Source organism: Diabrotica virgifera, chromosome 9, assembly GCF_917563875.1.
Source record: "Diabrotica virgifera virgifera chromosome 9, PGI_DIABVI_V3a".
Taxonomy (NCBI): domain Eukaryota; kingdom Metazoa; phylum Arthropoda; class Insecta; order Coleoptera; family Chrysomelidae; genus Diabrotica; species Diabrotica virgifera.
Genome location: NC_065451.1, coordinates 11,080,867 through 11,105,172, shown reverse-complemented (window position 1 = coordinate 11,105,172; position 24,306 = coordinate 11,080,867). Strand labels below are relative to the sequence as shown.

The following is a 24,306-nucleotide window of genomic DNA, read 5'->3' as shown; positions in this document are numbered from 1 at the left end:
TGTACGGGAACAGGGGAACTTTTATTTAACTCTCATGCAAAAATCAGACTGCTATTACTAACCAACATGATTCCTGTCATTTGATATGTTCGTCGTGTGCCACTCATTAAAATGCCCAGTTGGTGATAAACACCAGTCTTATTTTTGCATGAGAGTTTAAATTAAATTTAAAACAAATCAATTGGAAGTTCTGTCCTACAAAATACATGGAACGTTTTCATAGGCTGACGTTCCAAATTTTTAACCTGTTCCACAATTAAAACTTCCCCTGTTCCAGTGTTCCCATTCATCAAAGTTTTGCCGACTAGACACCGTTAAGCTATTAAAAAATTTTCAGCTTACTATTAATCAACTTTTTTTTGGTACGCGGGATCCAGGTCTATTAGTAGAGGGTAGTTAATTAACTTTGCTGCTAGAAAATGGATGTTTATGTATTATTAGTGATTTTGCCGTAGTTATGCTACGAGGGATCTAATCAGTTGCTATCTACAGTCTTCTTCTTCTTTTTCTACGGCACTACAGTCCAAATTGAGCCTTGACCTCGTTCATTTTTTCCTCCACCCTTGCTGCTCTTCTCCATACACCGACTCCTAAAAGGGCTTGTGCGTCGCTGTTTACTGTGTCTTCCCAGCGCTTTTTGGGCTTTCCAACCGGTCTCATTCCCTGCATTCTAGCATTCTGCATTCTAGCATTCAGTGCTCTTTTTGGTAGCCTATCCTCTCCCATTCTTATCACATGTCCTGCCCATTGCAATCTTTGTATTCTAATGAAGTCTGACAGAGGTGTTTCTTTACAAAATTGATAAATCTCGTTGTTGCCATTGCCATTTACAGTCACACAACTCAAATTTTTTCTGAGTTCTTTCCATTTAATCGTTATTTTTTTTGACTCCATCCCATCTTTTTCTGACTCTCTACAATTTGTTTTGCACCCCTCCAATTTTTCAGACACACTCCATTTTTTCTGATTCACTTTTTTTCCTTACTCCCTTTAATTTTTTCTGGTTGCCTCTAATGTTTTGTGACTTCCTCTAATTTTTCCATAATTAAATTTTCCCACTAATTTTTCCTGACCCCCTTTAGTAATTCCTGACTCCCTTTAATTTTTCTGACTTTCCGAATCCCTTCTATGGTGTCGTGTCTCCCAAGTAATTGGCCTATTTTTCGATAAAAAAGATTGAAGATTCTAACCTCTGATGTTCTTTTATATCCAGTTTGTTGTAAAAATAGATGTAATATTGAGTAAATAGTTTGTGATAACGCATCAGATAACCGAAAATTTTAGTGCAAAACGGACCAATTAGATACTTCAATTATTGTATATTCACTAAATTCATCTTATATTCACACCTTTTTTCCCATAGTTATCAATATTGAAGTTATAGTCCAAGTAATGAAGCTTAAAATAGGACAAAACCTCGCAATTTTTACAGAATGGATCGATTTGCTTAAAAATTTGAGAATAAGTAGTGGATAGTCCACGGATCAAAATCTATATCATGCCAAAAGACTTTTTTATCATGGCAGTGTTTGCCACACCATCTCGGGGGTGAAAATTTTCATTATATTTTGACCACAAGAGTTGGTAAAAACATTCATTATAAGCAAAAAACGTTCTATACATTTTTTTGATAAAATTAATAGTTTTCGATTTATTCGCTATCAAAAGTGTTAGTTTTATATCGAAAAAATCAGTTTTTAATCAGTTTTCTGCTAATAACTCAAAAAGTTTTCGTTTTATCCAAGCAACTTTACTTAACAAAAATGTACCTTTTGAAAAAATAAACACAAAACCGTTTGTTTTTTTAATTTTCTTGAAGACGAATAGTAATCGAGCTATACTTTATTATATGTTGGCTCTTCTTAGTCAAATGCTAAATATTGTAGTTTCAAAGTCAAAATACGGGAAAACTATGCATTTTTCGAGAACAGCTTGTTCAAACTAATTTAAAGTACTTAAAAAATATCTATTTCCAGAAATAAAAAAAGTCTCTAGCTCAAAACTTAAGAGACTTACAATGAAAATAATGTCAGTCCCTATTTTTTCCAGCGAAAAAGTGATCGCAAGCAACCCCATTCAAGAAGTTTGGCTCCTCTTCGTCAAATGCTAAATATCGTAGTTTCAAAGTCAAAGGACAAAAAAACTATGCATTTTTCGAGGATAACTTAAAGTATTTAAAAATATTATGTATCTCCAGAAATACAAAAAGCTCTAACTAAAAAAATTAAGTGGCTTATAATGAAAATAATGTCAGTCCCTATTTTTTCAGCAAAAAAGTGTCGTAAGCAACCTCCTTATCACCACCCTAAATACAATTTTTCATTTGGATTTGGATTTCTTGATTTATGTATTGTTAATAGGTTCTAGAAGTTTGATCGGCTTAGAATGATTAGTTTAAAAAATGGAGTTAAAATCGAATAACAAGTTTTTGTACTTTGATAAAAAATGCCCTTTTCTTCAGAATAAAAAGATTAGCATCAGAGATACGAAAAAATATTTAAATATGAAATTGTAGCTTAGTTCATTCCCAAAAACTTGGTTTGCAAAAATTTTTTACGGCAAAAATTGAGTAAGCTGTTGATAGTTAAAACTTGTTATATCATGCAAAAACCACCTTACCTTGAATAAATCAAAAATTATTAATTTAAAAAAAAAATGTATAAGTATAACATTGTTTGCTTAGAATGAATGTTTTTATTAACTGTTGCGGTCAAAATGTAATAAAAAATGTCCACCCCCGAGATGGGGTGGCAACCACCCCTATGGTAAAAGCGTCTGTCAGCATCACATAGATTTTGAGCCATGGACTCTCCACTACTTATTCTCAAATTTTCAGGCAAATTCATCCATTCTGTAAAAATTACGATGTGAAAAGCTTTGGTTCCTGGACTATTAGTCTATTATGTACTTATTTATAACATGATTTATAACGTGCTTTTATACTTTGATACAAAAGGATATTTTACAGGAAATCCCATCAGGTCTACAAACTAACATAAACCCTTTTATCTGAAAAACTATAATGCAACTCCTGTGTATTTTGTTACAGGTTTAGTGCAGGATTTTGCTTCACGGTGGTCTATGCAGCGTTACTCACGAAAACCAATCGAATTTCCAGGATTTTCAACGCTGGCAAACACTCCGCAAAACGACCGAATTTCATATCACCCCGATCCCAGCTCGTCATATGCTTCGGATTAGTCGGAGTGCAGGTAAATATTGAAATCATTTTATTTCTTCTAATTTATAATAGATTTTAGTCACGGAACGTTTTCGATTTTTTACAAAATCATCATCAGTGTTAAGAACAGGTTAAACTCAAGCTGAGACACCAAAGAAATACCCAGATGAGAACCCATTAAATGGTATATATTGTTATGCTCTACCTTTGCTATTTATTTAGATTAATTAGCAAATTCTTAATTTGATTGATTATCCAATTATTTTATTTATTGCCTATGTAAAGACATAACTAAATTCCAATTAAATTTTTCAATCAATTTTATTATCATGGCTAATTTTGTATTTGATCCAATACCTGTAATCTGTGGATTCTAGTATTTCTAGTTGCTTACTTCTTCCAGGGTAGAAACAGGGAAATTGAAAACACTCAAATTCATATAAATGTAATCTATTGTTTTTATCAAATGCCGTGTGCATATGATTCAAAAATAGTAAAATTTAACTTTGTTGCAACAATTCCTAACTTAATAAATTAAAACTCTAACTCTGATATCTCCTTGTTTTGACAAAATTATTTATTTAATTAATATCTTATTTACTCATATTAAATTGAATAAATTTTACTTTTCTTCTTTTGAATTGATTTCTCAAATTTGAAATGACTAACTGTTAAGAACAGGTTAAACTCAAACTGAGACACCAAAGAAATACCCAGATGAGAACCCATTAAATGGTATATATTGTTATGCTCTACCTTTGCTATTTATTTAGATTAATTAGCAAATTCTTAATTTGATTGATTATCCAATTATTTTATTTATTGCCTATGTAAAGACATAACTAAATTCCAATTAAATTTTCCAATCAATTTTATTATCAGGGCTAATTTTGTATTTGATCCAATACCTGTAATCTGTGGATTCTAGTATTTCTAGTTGCTTACTTCTTCCAGTGTAGAAACAGGGAAATTGAAAACACTCAAATTCATATAAATGTAATCTATTGTTTTTATCAAATGCCGTATGCATATGATTCAAAAATAGTTAAATTTAACTTTGTTGCAACAATTCCTAACTTAATAAATTAAAACTCTAACTCTGATATCTCCTTGTTTTGACAAAATTATTTATTTAATTAATATCTTATTTACTCATACTAAATTGAATGAATTTTACTTTTCTTCTTTTGAATTGATTTCTCAAATTTGAAATGACTAACTGTTAAGAACAGGTTAAACTCAAGCTGAGACACCAAAGAAATACCCAGATGAGAACCCATTAAATGGTATATATTGTTATGCTCTACCTTTGCTATTTATTTAGATTAATTAGCAAATTCTTAATTTGATTGATTATCCAATTATTTTATTTATTGCCTATGTAAAGACATAACTAAATTCCAATTAAATTTTCCAATCAATTTTATTATCAGGTCTAATTTTGTATTTGATCCAATACCTGTAATCTGTGGATTCTAGTATTTCTAGTTGCTTACTTCTTCCAGGGTAGAAACAGGAAAATTGAAAACACTCAAATTCATATAAATGTAATCTATTGTTTTTATCAAATGCCGTGTGCATTTGATTCAAAAATAGTAAAATTTAACTTTGTTGCAACAATTCCTAACTTAATAAATTAAAACTCTAACTCTGATGTCTCCTTGTTTTGACAAAATTATTTATTTAATTAATATCTTATTTACTCATACTAAATTGAATGAATTTTACTTTTCTTCTTTTGAATTGATTTCTCAAATTTGAAATGACTAACTGTTAAGAACAGGTTAAACTCAAGCTGAGACACCAAAGAAATACCCAGATGAGAACCCATTCATCATCATCCAGCCTCAAAAGTCCACTGCTGAAAATAGGCCTCCTCCCCTCGTTTCCAACCCCATCTATCCTGCGCCGCCCTCATCCAGTTTTTATTTACCTTTCTTAAGTCGTCAGTCCATCTTGTAGGCGGTCGACCGACGCTTCTCTTGTCTTCTCTTGGCCTCCATTCCAATAACCTCTTCGTCCATCGCCCATCTGTCATTCTGGCTACGTGTCCTGCCCATCTCCACTTCAACCTGGCTATCCTCTCGATGACGTCAGTCACCTTTGTTCTTCTCCTGATTTCTTCGTTTCTGATTTTGTCTCGCAGAGTTATTCCTAACATTGACCGCTCCATTCTTCTCTGCGTGACTCTTAGTTTGGTAGCCGAGGCTTTAGTTAAGGTAAGTGTTTCTGATCCGTACGTCAAGACTGGGAGGACGCACTGATCGAATACCTTTCTCTTTAGACATGTGGGTAACTCACTTTTAAAAGTTTCTCTCAGTTTTCCAAATGCTGCCCACCCAAGACCGATTCTTCTCTTCAGCTCATGAGTCTGGTTATCCCTGCCAATCGTAATTTCATGTCCCAGGTATTTATATCTCTCTACGAGTTCTATTTCCTTCCCACCAATACTGATGTTCTGGTTGGGTACCAAATTTGTCATTATTTTTGTTTTCGAGATGTTTATATTTAAACCTACATTTTCTGTAGCTACAACGAGTTCTTGTACCATCTCTCTTGCCATGCCTAGATCCTCAGCTACTATGACTATATCATCGGCGAAACGTAAGTTGTTTAGGTATTCTCCATCTATTTTTATTCCCTTTGTCATCCAATCCAAACTCTTGAAAGCATGTTCTAAGACCGTATTAAAAAGTTTAGGTGACATTGGGTCTCCTTGTCTAACCCCCCGTTCTATTTTTATGCGATTACTGTTAGTATGTAATTTGACAGTGGTTGTTGCCTGTAAGTATATTTTGTGTAATAATTTTGTATACCTATAATCTAGCCTGCATTCTTTAAGCGCCTGTAATATTTTGCTAAGTTCAACTGTGTCAACGGCTTTATGAAAATCGATAAAAAGTAGAACTAGGGGTTTATTGTATTCCACTACTTTCTCTATCAGGGTTTTTATACTTTGTAGATGGTCATTTGTTCCGTAATTTTTTCGGAATCCTGCCTGTTCTCTTGGTTGATAAGTCTCTAACTTTCTATCCATTCTCTTAACTATTATTCGCGTAAATAACTTATATAAATGGCTGAGGAGGCTAATCGGTCTGTAATTCTCTAAATTGGCTTTGTCTCCTGCTTTGTGTAATAGAATCATAGTAGCGTTGTTCCAGTCTGTTGGAATATTGGCGTTGTGAAGGCAGATATTGAAAAGTTGTTTAATTTTTTCAAGTAGTATATTTCCTCCAATTTTTAGTGCTTCTGATACTATTCCATCTTCACCTGGGGTTCGATTATTTTTCATTTTCTTCAGAGCCTCTTTGATTTCTGATTTTGTTATATCGGGCATTAAATCCGATCCTTGATTTAATACCCCAGTTTTTACTGTAATTGGAGGTTGCGCATTGTTATCTTTTTTTCTTGATTTGTATAACTCTGTGTAGAACTCTTCGACTATTGTTAATATTTCATCTCTGTTTGTAGTTTCTTTTCCAGTTCTGTTTCTTAGTTTGTTGATTTCTATTTTTCCTTTTTGTACGCTTACGTTCTTCAAAACTTTCATGTTCTTATTTTGCTCTATTGCTTGTTTTGTTTTTTCTACATTGTAGTTTCTTATGTCTTTTCTTATTGACTTTGTGATAGTCTTATTTATTTGATTTAGCGCTTCTTTGCTGGAACTTGTATCTCCTTTCATCTGTCGTCTTAGTTCTATAAGGGTTTTAGTAGGTTGACTTAGTTTTTCATCTTTTTGGTTTGTTGGACAGTATTTAGTTTGAGCCTGTTGTATTGTGGTGATTATTTGCTTGTTCAGTATATTAATGTCTGTTGTTGTTGTATCTTTCAATGTATCATTAATATATTTTTCGAACTCCTGAATATTAGTTGGTTTTACCCATTTCTTTGTGTGTTTCTTATTTATCATTTTGAGTCTTTCCTTTTCGATCGATATCGTTATTTTAGCTCTTTCTAACCTGTGATCACTGCTTGTGCTGCTTGTGAGAACCCATTAAATGGTATATATTGTTATGCTCTACCTTTGCTATTTATTTAGATTAATTAGCAAATTCTTAATTTGATTGATTATCCAATTATTTCATTTATTGCCTATGTAAAGACATAACTAAATTCCAATTAAATTTTCCAATCAATTTTATTATCAGGGCTAATTTTGTATTTGATCCAATACCTGTAATCTGTGGATTCTAGTATTTCTAGTTGCTTACTTCTTCCAGAAGAAGAAATTGAAAACACCCTAGAAACAGGGAAATTGAAAACACTCAAATTCATATAAATGTAATCTATTGTTTTTATCAAATGCCGTGTGCATATGATTCAAAAATAGTAAAATTTAATAAATTAAAACTCTAACTCTGATATCTCCTTGTTTTGACAAAATTATTTATTTAATTAATATCTTATTTACTCATATTAAATTGAATGAATTTTACTTTTCTTCTTTTGAATTGATTTCTCAAATTTGAAATGACTAATGTGTTAAAAAAATATTGTTTAATAAACAAGTAAACAAATATGGTCTTATATAAATAACTTTTCTCCATTCAGACAAATGATTTGACTAACCTTTTATTCTTCACTTCCTCGTTTTCTGGATTGCGCTGTCCTTGATTCTCTCAACACGTACTCTTTGGTTGTTGCAAAAAAATCCCCCTCGTCAAAACTGCTTCCAAGAAAAACACACAGGACTTGCTCGAATATCTAGTACACAAACGGATAATAATCAGCTACTCGTTCTAGACAAAACAAAGAAATCTCCCTCGGACCAGGAAAATTAACTCCTCAACCGGTCGACGATTTGGTTTCAACTTGACTCTGCTCACAAAGGCTGATCACACCACTCTTACTGATTATCCATTTTTAAAACTCGACTGCCTTGTTCAGATGTCAATTACACAGTGCCTTTCTTTTTCTCTCAAATCCATACTCTCACATCCATTATCCCTTCTCTCGATATTTTTCGTCCAATAAACAACAACCTTTCTCAAACCATTTATTTCTTAAGAAACCCAATATTCTTCCATGTAACTTTTTCCAATTTGTCAAATTTCAAGGAAAATCATAATTAGCTATTTTCTACTCTCTACTTTTACAACTAAAAATAATACAGTTTTTATACCACATTAAAATACCTTCCCGGAAGGATCTGAAAAACGTTATTGTCCCGTCAACGCTCTCTCCACTTTCTAATCACCGAAATGCTTTGTTAATGCCCCGTCCATTTAGTCGAATAATTATCACTAATCGTTTTAATTTTTCCGAAACATTTGTTTACCAGTAAAATTAAGTTCTAAACAAATTTGGCCATATACACGGTGATGAAAAAACTATCATTTCATGGTCGTTGATATAAATTTAATTTTTTTGAATTTCCTTAAAAAACCATTCCACAACAATATGTAATTATATTATAACCTCGTATTTGCTTAAAGTTACATAGGATGCATAGTATTTGTAAAGAATTATGCCATTCGGCAAAGTATGAGTTTCTCCATCAAGTGGGTTGCAAAGCGAGTTAATGTGTCTCTACATGACGACAGTTAGGTGACAACTTTTAGACTAAGGCGGATCTGTGAAAAACGTCTATTTTTGGATATGCGAGGTGGCATTCGGATTTTTGCAGATAAAGTTATGTGACAACTTCAACAATAATAATTGACTTAGGCTCCTTCTCAAATATGCCTGGAACATTAATAAAAAATTTAAATATTTAAAAATTTCGAAAAATATCGATTTTTTTCTATTTTCTTTGCTTATAACTTTAAAACGATTCACTTTGGAACAAAGTTGTAGCGAAATAAAATAAATATAATTGAATTTTGTATGACAAACGACTGGTTAAAAATGTCTTAAATTATTACCCTTTCTGCAAAATAGCAATAAATACAAAATAAGGGGGAAAATAAGCCTGTTTTTATTCAATGATTTCCAACCACTTTGGTTGCACTTAGAACTTTCGTGATTCGCTTAGAAAATTCTTACAATATACTTAATTCGTTCACCAAATTGTATTAAAATCGACCAGATAGATTTTGCAGAATAATTTTGCAATCTAAATTTTTTTTAAAAAGTTCACATTTTTTAAAAACTTTCTGAAGGAAAAGTAGACCATTTAGAAGTTTGCTCAATTTTCAATGAAAACTTTTCGTTTATAAATTCGCAAAATCTTTGTGTTATTGCGTTGCTGCTCCTGCAATACTTAGAGCAGATTTATCGATGGATTCTTATGTAGTTTTTTCTTCTGAATCCAAATCTGAAAACGGCATTTCGATATATCTAACCGTCTTCGAGATAATCCACCTCAAAGTCTAAAATGTAACGTCACAATCCTTTTATTTTCTGCCGACACACAAAACGTCAACAATTTGAGTATATTTTAAAGGCAATAATTTATTAACAGCTTTAAAAAGGTTTATACGAGTATACGGCCTCCCCTTTAATGGGATTATCTAATGATAAATGGACTGTTCCATTTGTTATGAAATGAAAATTGTTATTATAGTCGGTGCGCTAAAAAAATTATACACAAGTGGCTAGTGATTTTCGTAGGTAATTTTTTTGTTTTTTGCGAGTTTTGACAAAATTGGCAAAATTGCTAATTATTTAGTAATTATTAACTATTTAGTAATTTTTTTGGCAAATTGGCAAAATTATTTACAAAAATCACTAGACAGTTGTGTCTGAGATTAGCGAACCGACTATATGAAATAATATTGTTTGGAATAAAAAATTATGGTCCGATATGTGCAATTACATCCTTCTAATGGAAAAAAAAATTTGAAGATTTTTCTCAAATTATGGATACCAACAACATTTTCATTTATAACTCTTTTATTTTTAAAGTGACGAAGAAAAGTTATTCTTGATAAAAAGCTCTTCATGGTCTAAGATTTATGATGCAACCATCACATTATATCAAATTTGATTAATTTTATACGAGGTTTATAAAAAATATTAATTTCGATAAAGAGTAAAGTACCTTTATAGTTCATAACATTTAAATTAGAATGATATAATTGCACATTAAAACATAATTTTTAATTCTAAACAACTTTTCATAATAGCAATTTTCCATAATATTATAAATTAAAATACGTAAATAAACAAAGTTTTCGTTATGATAATGCTCACATTTTCAGCTTGTTTACATATAAAGAGATTCTCTACCTATCTAATACATTTTAGAATTAAAATCCGATTATTTAAGCGGCCTCAGCACTGTTTCAAAGTTATGAACAATTTTATGGCTTATAAACAAATACAGTGAGGAAGTTTTGGTTGGCATAAATTCATTTTCTCGAGAATAGGCGTCTCTGGTAATAAATCCCGAAACAGGTCGATTTTTATTTTTAAATTCTAATTTTTTGGTATATATATATCATACTAGTGACGTCATTCATCTGGGCGTGATGACGTAATCGATGATTTTTTGAAATGAGAATAGGTGCCGTGTGATAGCTCAATCGAAAGGCTATTCAATTTTGTATTCACTAATATAAACATTAGCATAATTATTTATACAGGGTTTGAATTAAAAAAAAAAATTAATTAAATTAATTCCAATATTTAGATTACGTCATCATACCCAGATGGATGACGTCACTCGTATGATATTTTTGCCAAAAAATTATAATTTAAAAATAAAAATCGATCTGTTTCGGGATTTATCTCCAGAGTCGCCCATTCTCAAGAAAATGAATTTATTCCAACTCAAACGTTCTCACTGTATTTGTTTAAAAGCCAAAACTTTGTTTATAACTTTAGAAAAGCGCTGAGGCCGCCTAAATAATCGGATTTTAATTATGTAAAGTGTATTAGATTGGTAGAGAACATTTTTATATGTAAAAAAATTAGCAAACTTCTAAATGGTCTACTTTTTGTTCAGAAAGGTTTTAAAAAATTTGAACTTTTTTAAAAAAATATATATATCGCAAAATTATTATGCAAAATCTATTAAGTCGATTTTAATGAAATTTGGTGGACGGTTTAAGTATGTTGTAAGAATTTTCTAAGCGAATTATGAAGGTTCTAAGTACAACCAAAGTAGTTGAAAAACATTGAATAAAAACAGTATTTTTGCCCCCTTATTTTCTATTTATTGCTATTTTGCAGAAAGGGTAATAATTAAAGACATTTTAAACCCATCATATATTATACAAAATTCAATTATCTTTATTTTCTTTTGCTACGACTTTGTTCCAAAGTGAATCGTTTTAAAGTTAAAAGCCATGAAAGTAGAAAAAAATTGATATTTTTCGAAATTCTTAAATATTTATATTTTTTATTAATGTTTCAGGCAATTATAATTATTGAAGTTGTCACCTAACTTTATCTCCAAAAATCCGAATGCCACCTCTCACATCCACCTCAAAACAGATTTGCCCTGGTCTATTTTGTTTGAGAGTGATGGCAACTTTAGAATTTTAATCACTTAATTTATGTAGTTTTTATTTGTGTAGGTTATTTACTATTTATATTAAAATATATAATTCAGATCTCCAATTATTATTTACAATTTATTTTCGACATTATAAAACGCGCACTTTACATCAAAATAATATCTCGCGTTAAATCTAAATTTAAGCCAGCCTCGGATCAAAACCGGTTCCCGCAGTTGCTTCGGTACGGTCTTCTAGAAAGGTCTAGAGAATCAGGGCCGGTATTCAGATAAGTATTTAGATAGATCAGTAGATTTTTGAAAAATATTGAACACGTATTTTTCAATTTTTCGATCAGATGTTCGTTTCGCGAAATATTCGACCGTCCCGCTACACATTTATAAATTGATACTTTCTTGAAAATATCAAGTTTTTACTTAACTTTGATATAAAATTTGTTCGAACATATACGGAATTATGTATATCTTAATTTTTGTTTATTTGATCAGGCTATTCTGTGGGTCATAAACAGTTTAGTGAGGAGTAGTTCCCTGAAGTTTTTGTTGAGTGAACGACGCAAAATAGATATTAATGAAGGTTACTTTATATCACCTTAGTCGGGTTTTAGATTGAGTTTATGTTCAAACCCCCGAAGTGTTTGGGTTGTGTTTTATGTTAGTTTGACCATGTAGTTTAATATTCGAAATAATGGAGGATGTTTTAATATTAACCATAGTAAATGCTTTGTTGGCAAATTTGGAGAGACTGTAAAATGGATTTATACAGTTTTAATAGTCGCCAAAATGTGTAATACGTTGGGGTTCAGGTTTAACGATTCTTGTAGTAGTCATTGTAAAAATAATAATTGTAAATTTCTTGTAAATTTTGTTTGCTGATGTTGGTTCAGTTTACAATTTTATAGTCTCTGTGACAACTTTAAGAAACACATAAAATATACTAAAATATGGAGCAGACGTTCATAGTGATCACAATACAGTTGTAATGGATTTTACATTAAAAAGGAAAAGTTAAAAGAGGGAAGGTGACAAGAAAATAGACGACAATGAGGTATTTCGACGAATGAGTATACACAATTAAATGGTTAAACACGATCAAAGAGAGGAAGATACTATAATTGGCTCATGTTTTGAGAGGAATAGATCTGTAATATTATAAATTATAATATAAGAAGGTAAAGCGCAAACAGATCAGTAGGAAGACTCCATATCTCGTAGATAAAAGATCCTAAGAGATGGTTTGACCGCTAATCCACAGAAATGTTTCGTGCAGCAGTTTTGAAACCTACAATCACCATTTGGCACGGGTCAAGAAGAATGAGAAACATTTAGATATTATGCTATGATAAATACAGCAACAGTAGCAGGTATACAGGACCACAAGAAATAATACAAGATAATTTAGTGAAACGGTACGATTTGACAACGCTGCTGACGATCAAATAGAGGAGCTGCGGGCTTGCGACGTAAACGTTGTAAATCTAGAGAGTGGGAAATTAAGTTATCATGGAGGCGTGGTTTTGTGAACAACGCGCATTTGCTGCGAAAGCTTATTACAAAAATGGTGAAATTTTTGTGCATGCACAACGAGCATTTCGTTTACACTACCATTTGCCGCCCAGCGGCAAACTCAGTTCCGACAGTTTGCACAGTTCAGACATTGCAGTTCCGTCTAACATGGCTATTAAGACATAGTTTAGTAACTTTGAAAGTAGTGGTTCAATATCACAGAAAACAGTGGCAGTGTCATAACTGCCCGCACAGGCCGCACACCAAAGAATATTGAAGCGGTGCCAAATTCATTGTATGTGTGTGTTATATGGACACCGCTTCAATATTCTGTGGTGTACGAGCATTTCTGACACTGTCAGCTCGTTTTTGTGATGTTTAACCACTGGTTCCAAATTTCCTAACCCAAGTCTTTTAACTTGGTCTTGTGAAAGAGGCAGCAAATGGTAGTGTAAACGAAATGCTCGTTGTACACGCGCAAAACTTTCACCATTTTTGTAATAAGCTTTCACAGCAAATGCGCGTTGTTTACAAGACCACGTCTCCATCATAACTAAACTTCCCACTCTCTAGATTCACAACGTTTACGTCGTAAACACGCGGCACCTCTATTTTATCATCAGCAGCGTTGTCAAATCGTACCGTTTCACTGAATCACCCTTTCTAAAAGAGAAACAGACACATCGCAAACATGATAATATAACCATATATATGACATCTACATACCTATTCTAGATTTGAGCGTCCTACTTTTCCATGGCTGAAAAAACCAATCCATGTTTTGAACCTGCTAACCAGGTGGTAAAATGTGATCAAAGACATGGTAAACACATAGCTGGTTGTAGGTTGTACAAAGGGGATATTGCTCTCCTCTCTCCAACGGTACTACAGATCAGCTCAAGCCTTAGCAGCGTCCACACTTTGTCTCAAGCCTTGCCGGCCCCATGCCAATTATCCTCAGGTTTTCAGATCTAGCAAATTTTGTACGTCCGCTGACACTTTGTTCTTCCACCTCTTCCGTGACTTTCTTTTGGTCTTGCGCCCTGCATTTTACTATTTGGGGCTCTTTTTAGCAATCTTTTCATCTCCATTCACACTACATAATCAGCTTATCAGCTCTCTCTTTGAACAGTTGGCATAGTTCATGGTCATGATCTCCATATTCCGTTTTAGTTAGTAAATCCAAATTTCTTTCGAGGGCAGAAAGGACGTTGTCTCAAAGGACATTTATCGATTTGCTTGAAAATTTAAGAATAAGTAGTGAATAGTCCAAGGATCAAAATCTATATGATGCCAAAAGGCGCTTTTACCATGGGGGTGTATATTTTGACCGCAAAACTTGATAAAGACATTCATTCTAAGCGAGAAATGTTCTATATATTTTTTTTATAAAATTAATAGTTTTAGATTTATTCGCTACCGAAAGTCTTAGTTTTATATCTAAGAAATCAATGTTTTTGGTATAGGTACTCTTTTACAATTCACTCAATTTGTGCCGCAGAAATTTTTTTTAAACCAAGTTCTTGGAAATTAAATTATATACAATTTAATATTGAATAATTTTTTCGTATCTCTGATGCTAATCTTTCTATTCTGAAGAAAATGGCATTTTTTACCAAAATACAAAGATTCGTTATTCGCTTTTAACTCCAGTTTTTTAAAAACTAATCATTATAAGCCAGTCAAACGTCTAGAATCTAATAATAATACATAAATAGAGAAGAATGAATAAGGCCAATGACTAAAAACACCGCTAACTTACATTATTATGCTTCCAATTGGATTTCTCTTTTTTTTTTTCAAAAAAATAATTAATTTTTTAACCGTAATCCTTTAGTTTTTATCTTCGAAAGTTTGGTGATAAAGAATTTTATAGGTTTTTATGAGATCTATAATGTTATTAATATTAAATCTTTTTAAAATCCTCAGTCTCAAAAAGAGGTGACTTTTAAAGGGTTGGTAAAGGTGATATTTGCATGTTATTACAAGTTTTAATTGTCAATACCTCACTCAATTTTTGCCGTAGGAAAAACTTTTGCAAACTGTGTTCTTGGGAATTAAATAGAATACAATTTCATATTGAAACATTTTTTCGTATTTCTGATGCTAATCTTTCTATTCCCAAGAAAAGGGCATTTTTTTACCAAACTACAAAAATTAATTATTCGCTTTTAACTCCATTTTATTAAAAACTAATGATTTTAAGCCGGTCAAACTTCTAGAACCTATTAATAACACATAAATAAAGAAAGCCAAATAGGGCCAGTGACTAATGTTAATTAGGCTGGTGATCAAGGGGTTGTTTCTCATAAATTTCTGCCGAAAAAAATAGGGACTGACATTATTTTCATTATAAGTTAATTTTTGAGCTAGAGACTTTTTTTTATTTCTAGAGATAGATATTTTTAAATACATTAAATTAGTTTCAACGAGTTATCCTCGAAAAATGCATAGTTTTCCCGTCGTTTTACTTTGAATCTACAATATTTAGCATTTGACGAAGAAGAGCTAACATATAAAAAAGGATAGCTTGATTACTATTGGTTTGAAAAAAATTAAAAAACCAGATTTGTTTACTTTTTCAAAAGGTACATTTTTATTAAGCAAAGTTGTTTTGATGAAACGAAAACTTTTTGAGTTATTAGCAGAAAACTGATTAAAAACATTGATTTTTTCGATATAAAACTAACACTTTCGATAGCGAATAAATGGAAAAGTATTGATTTTATCAAAAAATGTATAGAACGTTTTTTGCTTAGAATAAATGTTTTTAGCAACTTATGCGGTCTAAATATAATAAAAAGTTTCTACCCCCGAGATGGGGTGGTAACCACCCCCAAGGTAAAAGCGCCTTTCGACATCATATAGATTTTGATCCTTGGACTATCCACTACTTATTCTCAAATTTTCAAGCAAATCAATCCATTCTGTAAAAATTGCGAGGTTTTGTTCTATTCTAAGCTTCATTACTTGGACTACATTCAATTTGTAGACTGATGCCCAACTGGTTTCAAAGTAGATATAACATATCAACTACCAACCACTAACTATTGTACCAGGCACCAGGAAGTTATTTTTTGTAAAGTGCAACGTGATGGATGCATGTTGTCCAGCACTACAGCTATTGCTAAAGCATGGGCAAGATTGAACCACAAATTCGATCTTATATATAGGTACCAAGAGAGCATTCGTTTACTGGTATATAGGAGGTGGTATGGATACAAAAAAAGATATAAAACATATACAAGATAAACATGGAAGAAAGTAGTAAAGAAAAAGTAAAACTGTTTTGTAGAACATTTAAAACTCGATAAAGCTGCAAAAAAATAAAGCGATAACAAAGAATGACCAAAAATTGAACAGTATTAGTAGTGAGGCCGATATGTGAAACAATTGCACATTTAATGATACAAGCATATAATTTGGACCACATATACAACACATATAAAGGTTCAAATTTAGATATGAGGCCATCTCAGATTTTGCCTTTTACAAAAATGGCGGGCATTCAAAGTGGCGGCTATATATGTGTGTTTAATAGTACCATAACTTTCGAACGAAACCTCCGATTTAAACCAAATTTGATATATAGGTTCTATTGTTGATTTACAAGATGGATGTGTTGAACCAGAAGAATCGGTTTACCAGAAGTTGTGTTTTTACTGGTTGTTTATGTAAAAATATGTTTTTTTTTCAATTTTTTCCCTCTGTATATATTAATTTTTCAAAAAGGTAATACCGCAATTGAAAAGAGCGTAAAAATATATTGTAGAAAATATTTTGAACATTTTAGTTATGTTAATTACCATTTAATAAATGCATAACCTATCTTCACATGTACCTATGTGTGGCAGATTGGTGCAAATATTATAAGAATTATTGTGAATTTAATCGTAGAAGCATATAATTTGGACCACTTATACTACACACATCAAGGTTCAAATTTAGATATAAGGCCATCTTAGATTTTACCTTTTACAAAAATGGCGGCCATGCAAAATGGCGACTATACATATGTGACTAATAGCATAACTTTTGAACGAAAACTCCGATTTCAGCCAAATTTGGTATATAGGTTCTTCTTTTGATGTGTCAGACCAAAGTTTTGAACCGGAAGAATCGATTTACCAGAAGTTGTGTTTTTCCTGATTTTTATGTAAAAACATGTTGTTTTTAACCAATTCTTTCACCCTGTATATATTAATTTTTCAAAAAGTTAATACCGGCGTTGAAAAGAGCGTAAAAATATTTTTTAGGAAATATTTTGAACTCTTTAGTTATGTTAATTACCAATTAATAAATACATAACGTATCTTCACATGTACCTAGGAACCTATGTGCGGCAGATTCTTGCAAATAATGTAAGAATTATTGTGATTTTGATGGTAAAAGCACATAATTTGGACCACACACACTACACATACAAAGATTCAAATTTAGATATGAGGCCATCTCAGATTTTGTCTTTTACAAAAATGGCGGGCATTCAAAATGAATCTGACGCACACAGGCACATGTGAAGATACGTTATGCATTTATTAAATGGTAATTAACATAACTAAAAAGTTCAAAATCTTTCCTAAAAGATATTTTTACACTCTTTTCAATGGCGGTATTATTTTTTTGAAAAATTAATATATACGCGGTGAAAGAATTGAAAAAAACAACAGATTTTTACATAAAAAAACAGTAAAAACACAATGTCTGGTCAACCGATTCTTCCGGTTTAAGACCTGGATCTTATTCATCAAAAAAAGAACCTTGATGCCAAATTTGGCTGAAATCCGACTTTTTGTTCAAAAGCTATCGTGCTATTACTCACATATGTATAGCCGCCATTTTGAATGCTCGCCATTTTTGTAAAAAGCAAAATCTGAGATGGCCTCGTATCTAAATTTGAACTTTTGTATGTATAGTAGATGTGATCCAAATTATATGCTTCTACCATTAAATGCACAATAATTCTTATAATATTTGCACGAATCTGCCACACATAGGTACATGTGAAGATACGTTATGCATTTATTAAATGGTAATTAACATAACTAAAAAGTTCAAAATATTTTCTAAAACACGTTCTTACGCTCTTTTCAATGGTGGTATTACCATTTTGAAAAATGAATATATACAGGGTGAAAAAATTGAAAATAAATTATTTACATAATATAAAATAGTTTTACATAAAAAACCAGGAAAAACACAACCTCTGGTAAACCGATTCTTCCAGTTCACGACATAGATCTTGTAAATCACAAAAAGAACCTATGTACCAAAGGTTCAAATCGGACTTTTCATTCAAAAGATATCGTGCTATTAGTCACATATGTATAGTCGCCCATTTTGAATGACAGCCATTTTTGCAAAAGGCAAAATCTGAGATGGCCTCATATCTAAATTTGAACCTTTATATGTGCAGTATATGTGGACCAATTTATATATTTGTATCATTAAACGTGCAATTCTTATAATATTTGCACGAATCTGCCGCACTATAGCCGACGACTAGGATATAATGAAAAGATGGTGGAAACATTTGGAGCAACTGTTGAACGGAGAGCAAGGAAAAGCAAATGGAAACAACGTAATGGACCGATCAGAGAAAAAACTTTGGAAACAGGAGTTATACAGGAAGAACTACAAATGTCTAAATATACAGGGTGTCCCGAAAAGATTGGTCATAAATTATACCACACATTCTGGGGTCAAAAATAGTTCGACTGAACCTAACTTACCTTAGTATAAATGTGCTCATAAAAAAAGTTACAGCCCTTTATATCGAAAACTATTAGAGATTTTTTATTGAAAATGGACATGTATCATTCTTATGACAGGAACATCTTAAAACAAAATTATAGTGAAATTTGTCCACCCCATAAAAATTGTATGGGGGTTTTGTTCCTTTAAACCCCCCCAAACATTTTTGTACGTTCCAATTAATTCATTATTGTGGTTCCATTAGTTAAACACAACATTTTTAAAACTTTTTTGCCTCTTAGTATTTTTTCGATAAGCCAGTTTTTAACGAGATGCGGCTTCGTTTTTAATATATTTACATAAAAATTGTATGGGGGTTTTGTTCCTTTAAACCCCCCAAATCTTTGTGTACGTTACAATTAAACTATTATTGTGGTACCATTAGTTAAACACAGTGTTTTTAAAACTTTTTGCCCCTTAGTCTTTTTTTGATAAGTCCCCTTTTATCGATATTTGGCTTCTTTTTCAAAATATACCTAAAAATGTAAATTATAAATAAATTTTCAGATTATTAACAGATTTCTATAATCGTACTTAACCGTATACAAATATGTGGTGGATACGACAAATATTCAAAATATCTCGATAAACACTGGCTTATCGAAAAAGTACTAAGAGGTAAGAAAGTTTTAAAAACATTGTGTTTAACTAACGATGCCACAATAATAATTTAGTTGGAACGTACACAAAAGTTTGGTGGGGTTTAATGGAACAAAACCCCCATAAAATTTTGATGGGGTGCACAAATTGCACTTTAATTTTTTTTTTAAATGTTGCTGCCATAAGAATGCCACATGTCCATTTTTAATAAAAAATCTTTAAAAGTTTTCGATATATGAAAAAAAATCGATTTTCATTTTGTAACTTCAAAGGGCTGTAACTTTTTTTGTGTGCAGTATTGTATATAGGTAAGTGAGATTCAATCAACCTATTTGTGACCCCAGAATCTGTGGTATAATTTATGACCAATCTTTTCGGGACACCCTGTATAGTAAAGAAATCAAGCAAAAGATTAGCAAGCAAGCAAGCAACGTTATTAATCTAATATGGAAGAAAAAGATATTAAGGGAAATACAAGAGACTCTAAGAAAAAGACATATCCCTATCCTGTATAGCAAGCAGAAATATACAAAATAAAATAGAAACAAAATCAGAATATAAATATAACATAAACTAGAGGACGTACAAGGTGGATTCAGAAATCTCCCCTTCCCCTTCCTGTCACACAAAACATGAGATTTTTCAGATTTTTTCCACCGTTGCTAATTTGCCTGGTTTTTATCAGTAACGCGTTTGCTAGAATCTTATAAGTAAATGTTTAACTTTGTTATAATAAATACTCTATGGACGTTCGTGGAATTAATATTTTCTTAAGCGTTCCTAAATTAAAACTGCAAACTGGTCCCAAATCGTTGTTTCCCTTTATTTCCCCAAATGCATTTCAGCATATTAAAATACAAACGAAGCAAAAACTTTCTGTTGGTATAAACTTAATTAAAAGAAGTTTGCAGCTGGGCACCACCACCACATCCACAGTTGAATTCAACAAACGAGATTCGTACACAGCCAACCGAGATCAGGAAGTCAGTATTTACTTTTCTTGAAAAACTAGTTGTATATTTATGAACTCTGTACTTGTAGTTGCTGAATGTAAATAAAAGTTTTTGTGTTTTTGTAATTTGAGTTTTGCGGTTTTATTGGGTTTATTAAATGCAGCTTTAGATAAGCACCTGGAGTTAGTTTAGTTTTTATAATAACAATATACTTGTTAATTATTTTATTGTAAACAGACCGTATGAATACCCTGGACAGCGACGCAGACCAAGGAAACTGTGTTAAATAGAAGTCTTGTCGCCAGGGGGGGTTCAACGGCCTCCTTTATTCAGACGGACTTACCCAAGTTTTTTATGTATTTTGACACGTAGAACACGAATTTTTTCTTCTTCTTTAAGTTCCATCTGCTATCGAAGGTTGGAAATCATCATGGCAATGCGGACCCTGTTGACTGCCTCTCTAAATAGCTCTACACTACTGCATTCGAACCATTCCCGTAAGTTCTTAAGCCAGGATGTTCTTCGTCTTCCCACATTTAGCTTTCCTCGGATTTTGCCTTGCATAAATAATAAGTTGTAATAATGAGTATTTTTGCCCTCTCATCACATGTCCCAAGTACTCAAGTTTTCGTCTTTTGATAGTGAGTATTATTTCCGGTTGATTTCCTATCCTTCTAGTTACTTCCACGTTCGACATTTTTTGAATCCATGATATTCGTAGGATTCTTCTGTAACACCAAAATTCAATTTTTTGGGTAACAGTTTATCAGGAGGTCGATAAGATTGTTATGAACAAAGAACTTGAGGAATTATATAACAGCGATTTTTGGCGAAACAAAACATTTTTTGTATTTTTTGGGTCATTCAAAGCAAAAAATTTTCTTAGAAGTTTTTTCATAGGATGCATTGTTTTCGGGATAAACGCGGTTGAACTTTAACAAAATCGAAAAATTGCAATTTTTGAACCCGAATAACTTTTGATTAAAAAATAAAATATTAATTCTGCTTACCGCATTTGAAAGTTCAGGTTATCTAATCTAACGTTAGGGAGACTTAATATGGCACCAAAAGAAGAAGAAAAAGACACTGCTACAAACTCTTTCTGCATTGGTTGTTCAATAAATTAAATAGCTCTACATTGAATGCAACCGGTTTCAATTCCGGATAAAAGAGGAGGGATAGAGGAGTACCCATATGTACATAATCTTTCCCCTTCTAATGTTGGGTGCTGAGAGAAGTGCATCTAATTGTTGATGACTTTTCTCCATTCCTTTCTGTTTTGTAGGTACCATTTCTTTTGCATCTCTCCAGGATTTACCCTTAGTTTAGAGTATCGCTGTAATTTCGTTACGCCACTCTTTTATTGGTCGGCTTCTTCTGTTTCTTCTTATTGTGAGTTTTCCACGCTATTTTCACTTGCCTATTACTACCCACCCATGTTATACGACCGAACCACGCTATTTTTTTCTTTTTTATTATGTCAAGCAACGGTTTACGTAGTTTTAAGTATTTCCCCTATAGTCCAGAGAAATAAGATTTTTCTCGTGACACATCCCCCTCCAGGCCGAAATCAAATTTTTTTTAAGTAGTATGGACATCTATATTAATAGCTTATATGTATGTTTCCTGCAGCCGATTTTGATGATATACATAGTTATAAACAAATGAAGATCAAAAAACAGTAGATTTTCGCTTTTTTCGTCTATAACCAAAAAGTTAAGCATTTAAACAAATTTGAGAGTAAGAAACTCATAAATCATATAAAAAACTTCAATATGGCGTTCGCTGAGTACGTCTGTCCTTATATGTTGCTTAGAAAATGGCAAAATAAGTCATAAATTTTGAGTTTTTATAAATTTTCATAACTTATGTAAAGATTAAGTTAGAACTTTCTTATTACACGGAATGCTGAGACTTCTTGTGCTTAAATTATATTTTAAATTTCAAAGCAATTGCTCAAATAGTTTAAAAGTTATTGAATTTGTTTATCCCAAATTCATTTTTTTGCAACACTGTAAGTCAGAAAATTATGAGGTTACAGACACAGTTATACTTCGGACAGTTTATGAAAGAAAAACATTTATACTATTAACCTAATTTTAAAAAATAACAAAAAATAATTATAAACAGTGTAAAATTATTTTGCAAGAACATGTCGATTTTTTGCTTGCTGATAAACAATTAGAATAACTTTTTAACCGTTACCCGTAAAAAAATTATTTTTTCATATTTAGAAAGACTGAATTTTTATACCTATTTACGAGTAGAAAGAAAAGCTATTGTCCTAGGACAATTAGGGACGAAGTTAGCCCCCCTTTTTTTAATTCACATGTTCTTGCAAAATAATTTTGCAATATTTAGAATTATTTTTTGTCATTTTTTTTAATTAAATTAATAGTGTAAATCTTTTTCTTTGATAAACTATCCAAGGTATTACTGTATCTTCATCATTTTCTGACTTATAGTGTTGCAAAAAAAATAATTTGGGATAAACAAATTAAATAACTTTTAAACTATTTGACCAATTGCTTTGAAATTCACGGTATGATTTAAGCACCAGAAGTCTCAGCATTCCATAAAATTAAAAGATTCTAAGTTAATTTTTACATAAGTTATGAATATTTAAAAAAACTCAAAATTTATTATTTATTTTGCAATTTTCTAAGCAACCAATAATGATCGACATATTCAGCGAACGCCATATTGAAGTTTTTTATATGATTTATAAGTTTCTTATTCTCAAAGTTGTTTAAAATGCTTAACTTTTTGGTAATAGACGAAAAAAGCGAAAATTTACCGTTTTTTTATCTTCATTTGTTTATAACTATGTATATCATCAAAATCGGCTACAAGAAACATATAGGTTATTATTATAGATGTCCATACTACTCAAAAAATTTGGTTTCGGCCTGGACGGGGTTGTGTCACCAACAGGATATTTTTTTTCCTTATTTCTCTGAACTACTATTCCTTCGTTTTTGAGCCTGTCTGTCCTTGCCCCTATCGTTTTTCTTTTGAGATAATTTATTTCTGTCGCTTTTATCTTACTCTGGTGTCTTTCGCGTGAAAGGTAAAAGTCGAACCCGCTTATTGGAATAGCTGTCGTGCCAAGAAAAAGTATTCCTATAACAGGGATATTCTAATAACCGATCATATAAGCCTAGTAAAAACGTTTTTAGACCTTAAATTTCTATTCCTTAAACCGGGATATTCCTTTAACCGGTATTCTAATAAGCGGGTTCGACTGTATACGTGAATATAGCCACGTTTTTAATGGCGCAAATCCAGAGGAGTATATATATTTATAACTGTTTGTATGTGAAAACAAAATTGTTGATTTTATTATTGTTCTTAAAATTTTATTGCATTTCTCACCTTTTAATCCTTGTATTGACTTTTACACATATTTCAAAATCAAAATTAGCCAAATCGATCCAGTCGTTCTCGAGTTGTTATAAAAAAAACTTATGAACAAATAAAATGACGTCTGTTAAATAGGATTTTATTTTTATATGTATGTTACTGTATACCGTTCTTCTTCTTCTTCAAGTGCCGTCTCCTAATCGGAGGTTGTATATCATCATCACTATCTTTACTCTATCCACCGCTGCTCTAAAGGGTTCTATAGAACTGCATCTAAACCAGTCCCTTAAATTCTTTAACCATGACACTCTCCTTCTTCGTATACTCCTTCCGCCTCTTATCTTTCCCTGTATTATCAGACTTAGCATTTCATATCGCGGTCCCCTCATTACGTGTCCCAGATATTGTAACTTTTTTATTTTTATTGTGTTTATTACTTCGCATTCTTTACCCATTTCTCGCAGTACTTCCGTGTTCGTTTTCCTCTGTGTCCATGCTATTCTAAGCACTCAGCATTCTTCTGTAACACCACATTTCAAATGACTGTA

The 24,306-nt window shown here is 31.8% G+C and overlaps 1 protein-coding gene across 1 annotated transcript in view; it reads left to right on the top strand.

Annotated features, from left to right (window-relative positions):
- LOC114347092 (metabotropic glutamate receptor 2) overlaps nucleotides 1-24,306 on the top strand; it is a 265,338-nt gene that overhangs the window by 201,512 nt on the left and 39,520 nt on the right. The window contains exon 4 of the mRNA XM_028297829.2: nucleotides 3,050-3,212. Coding sequence (XP_028153630.2) covers nucleotides 3,050-3,212 — 163 coding nt within the window. The remainder of the gene's footprint in view (nucleotides 1-3,049; nucleotides 3,213-24,306) is intronic.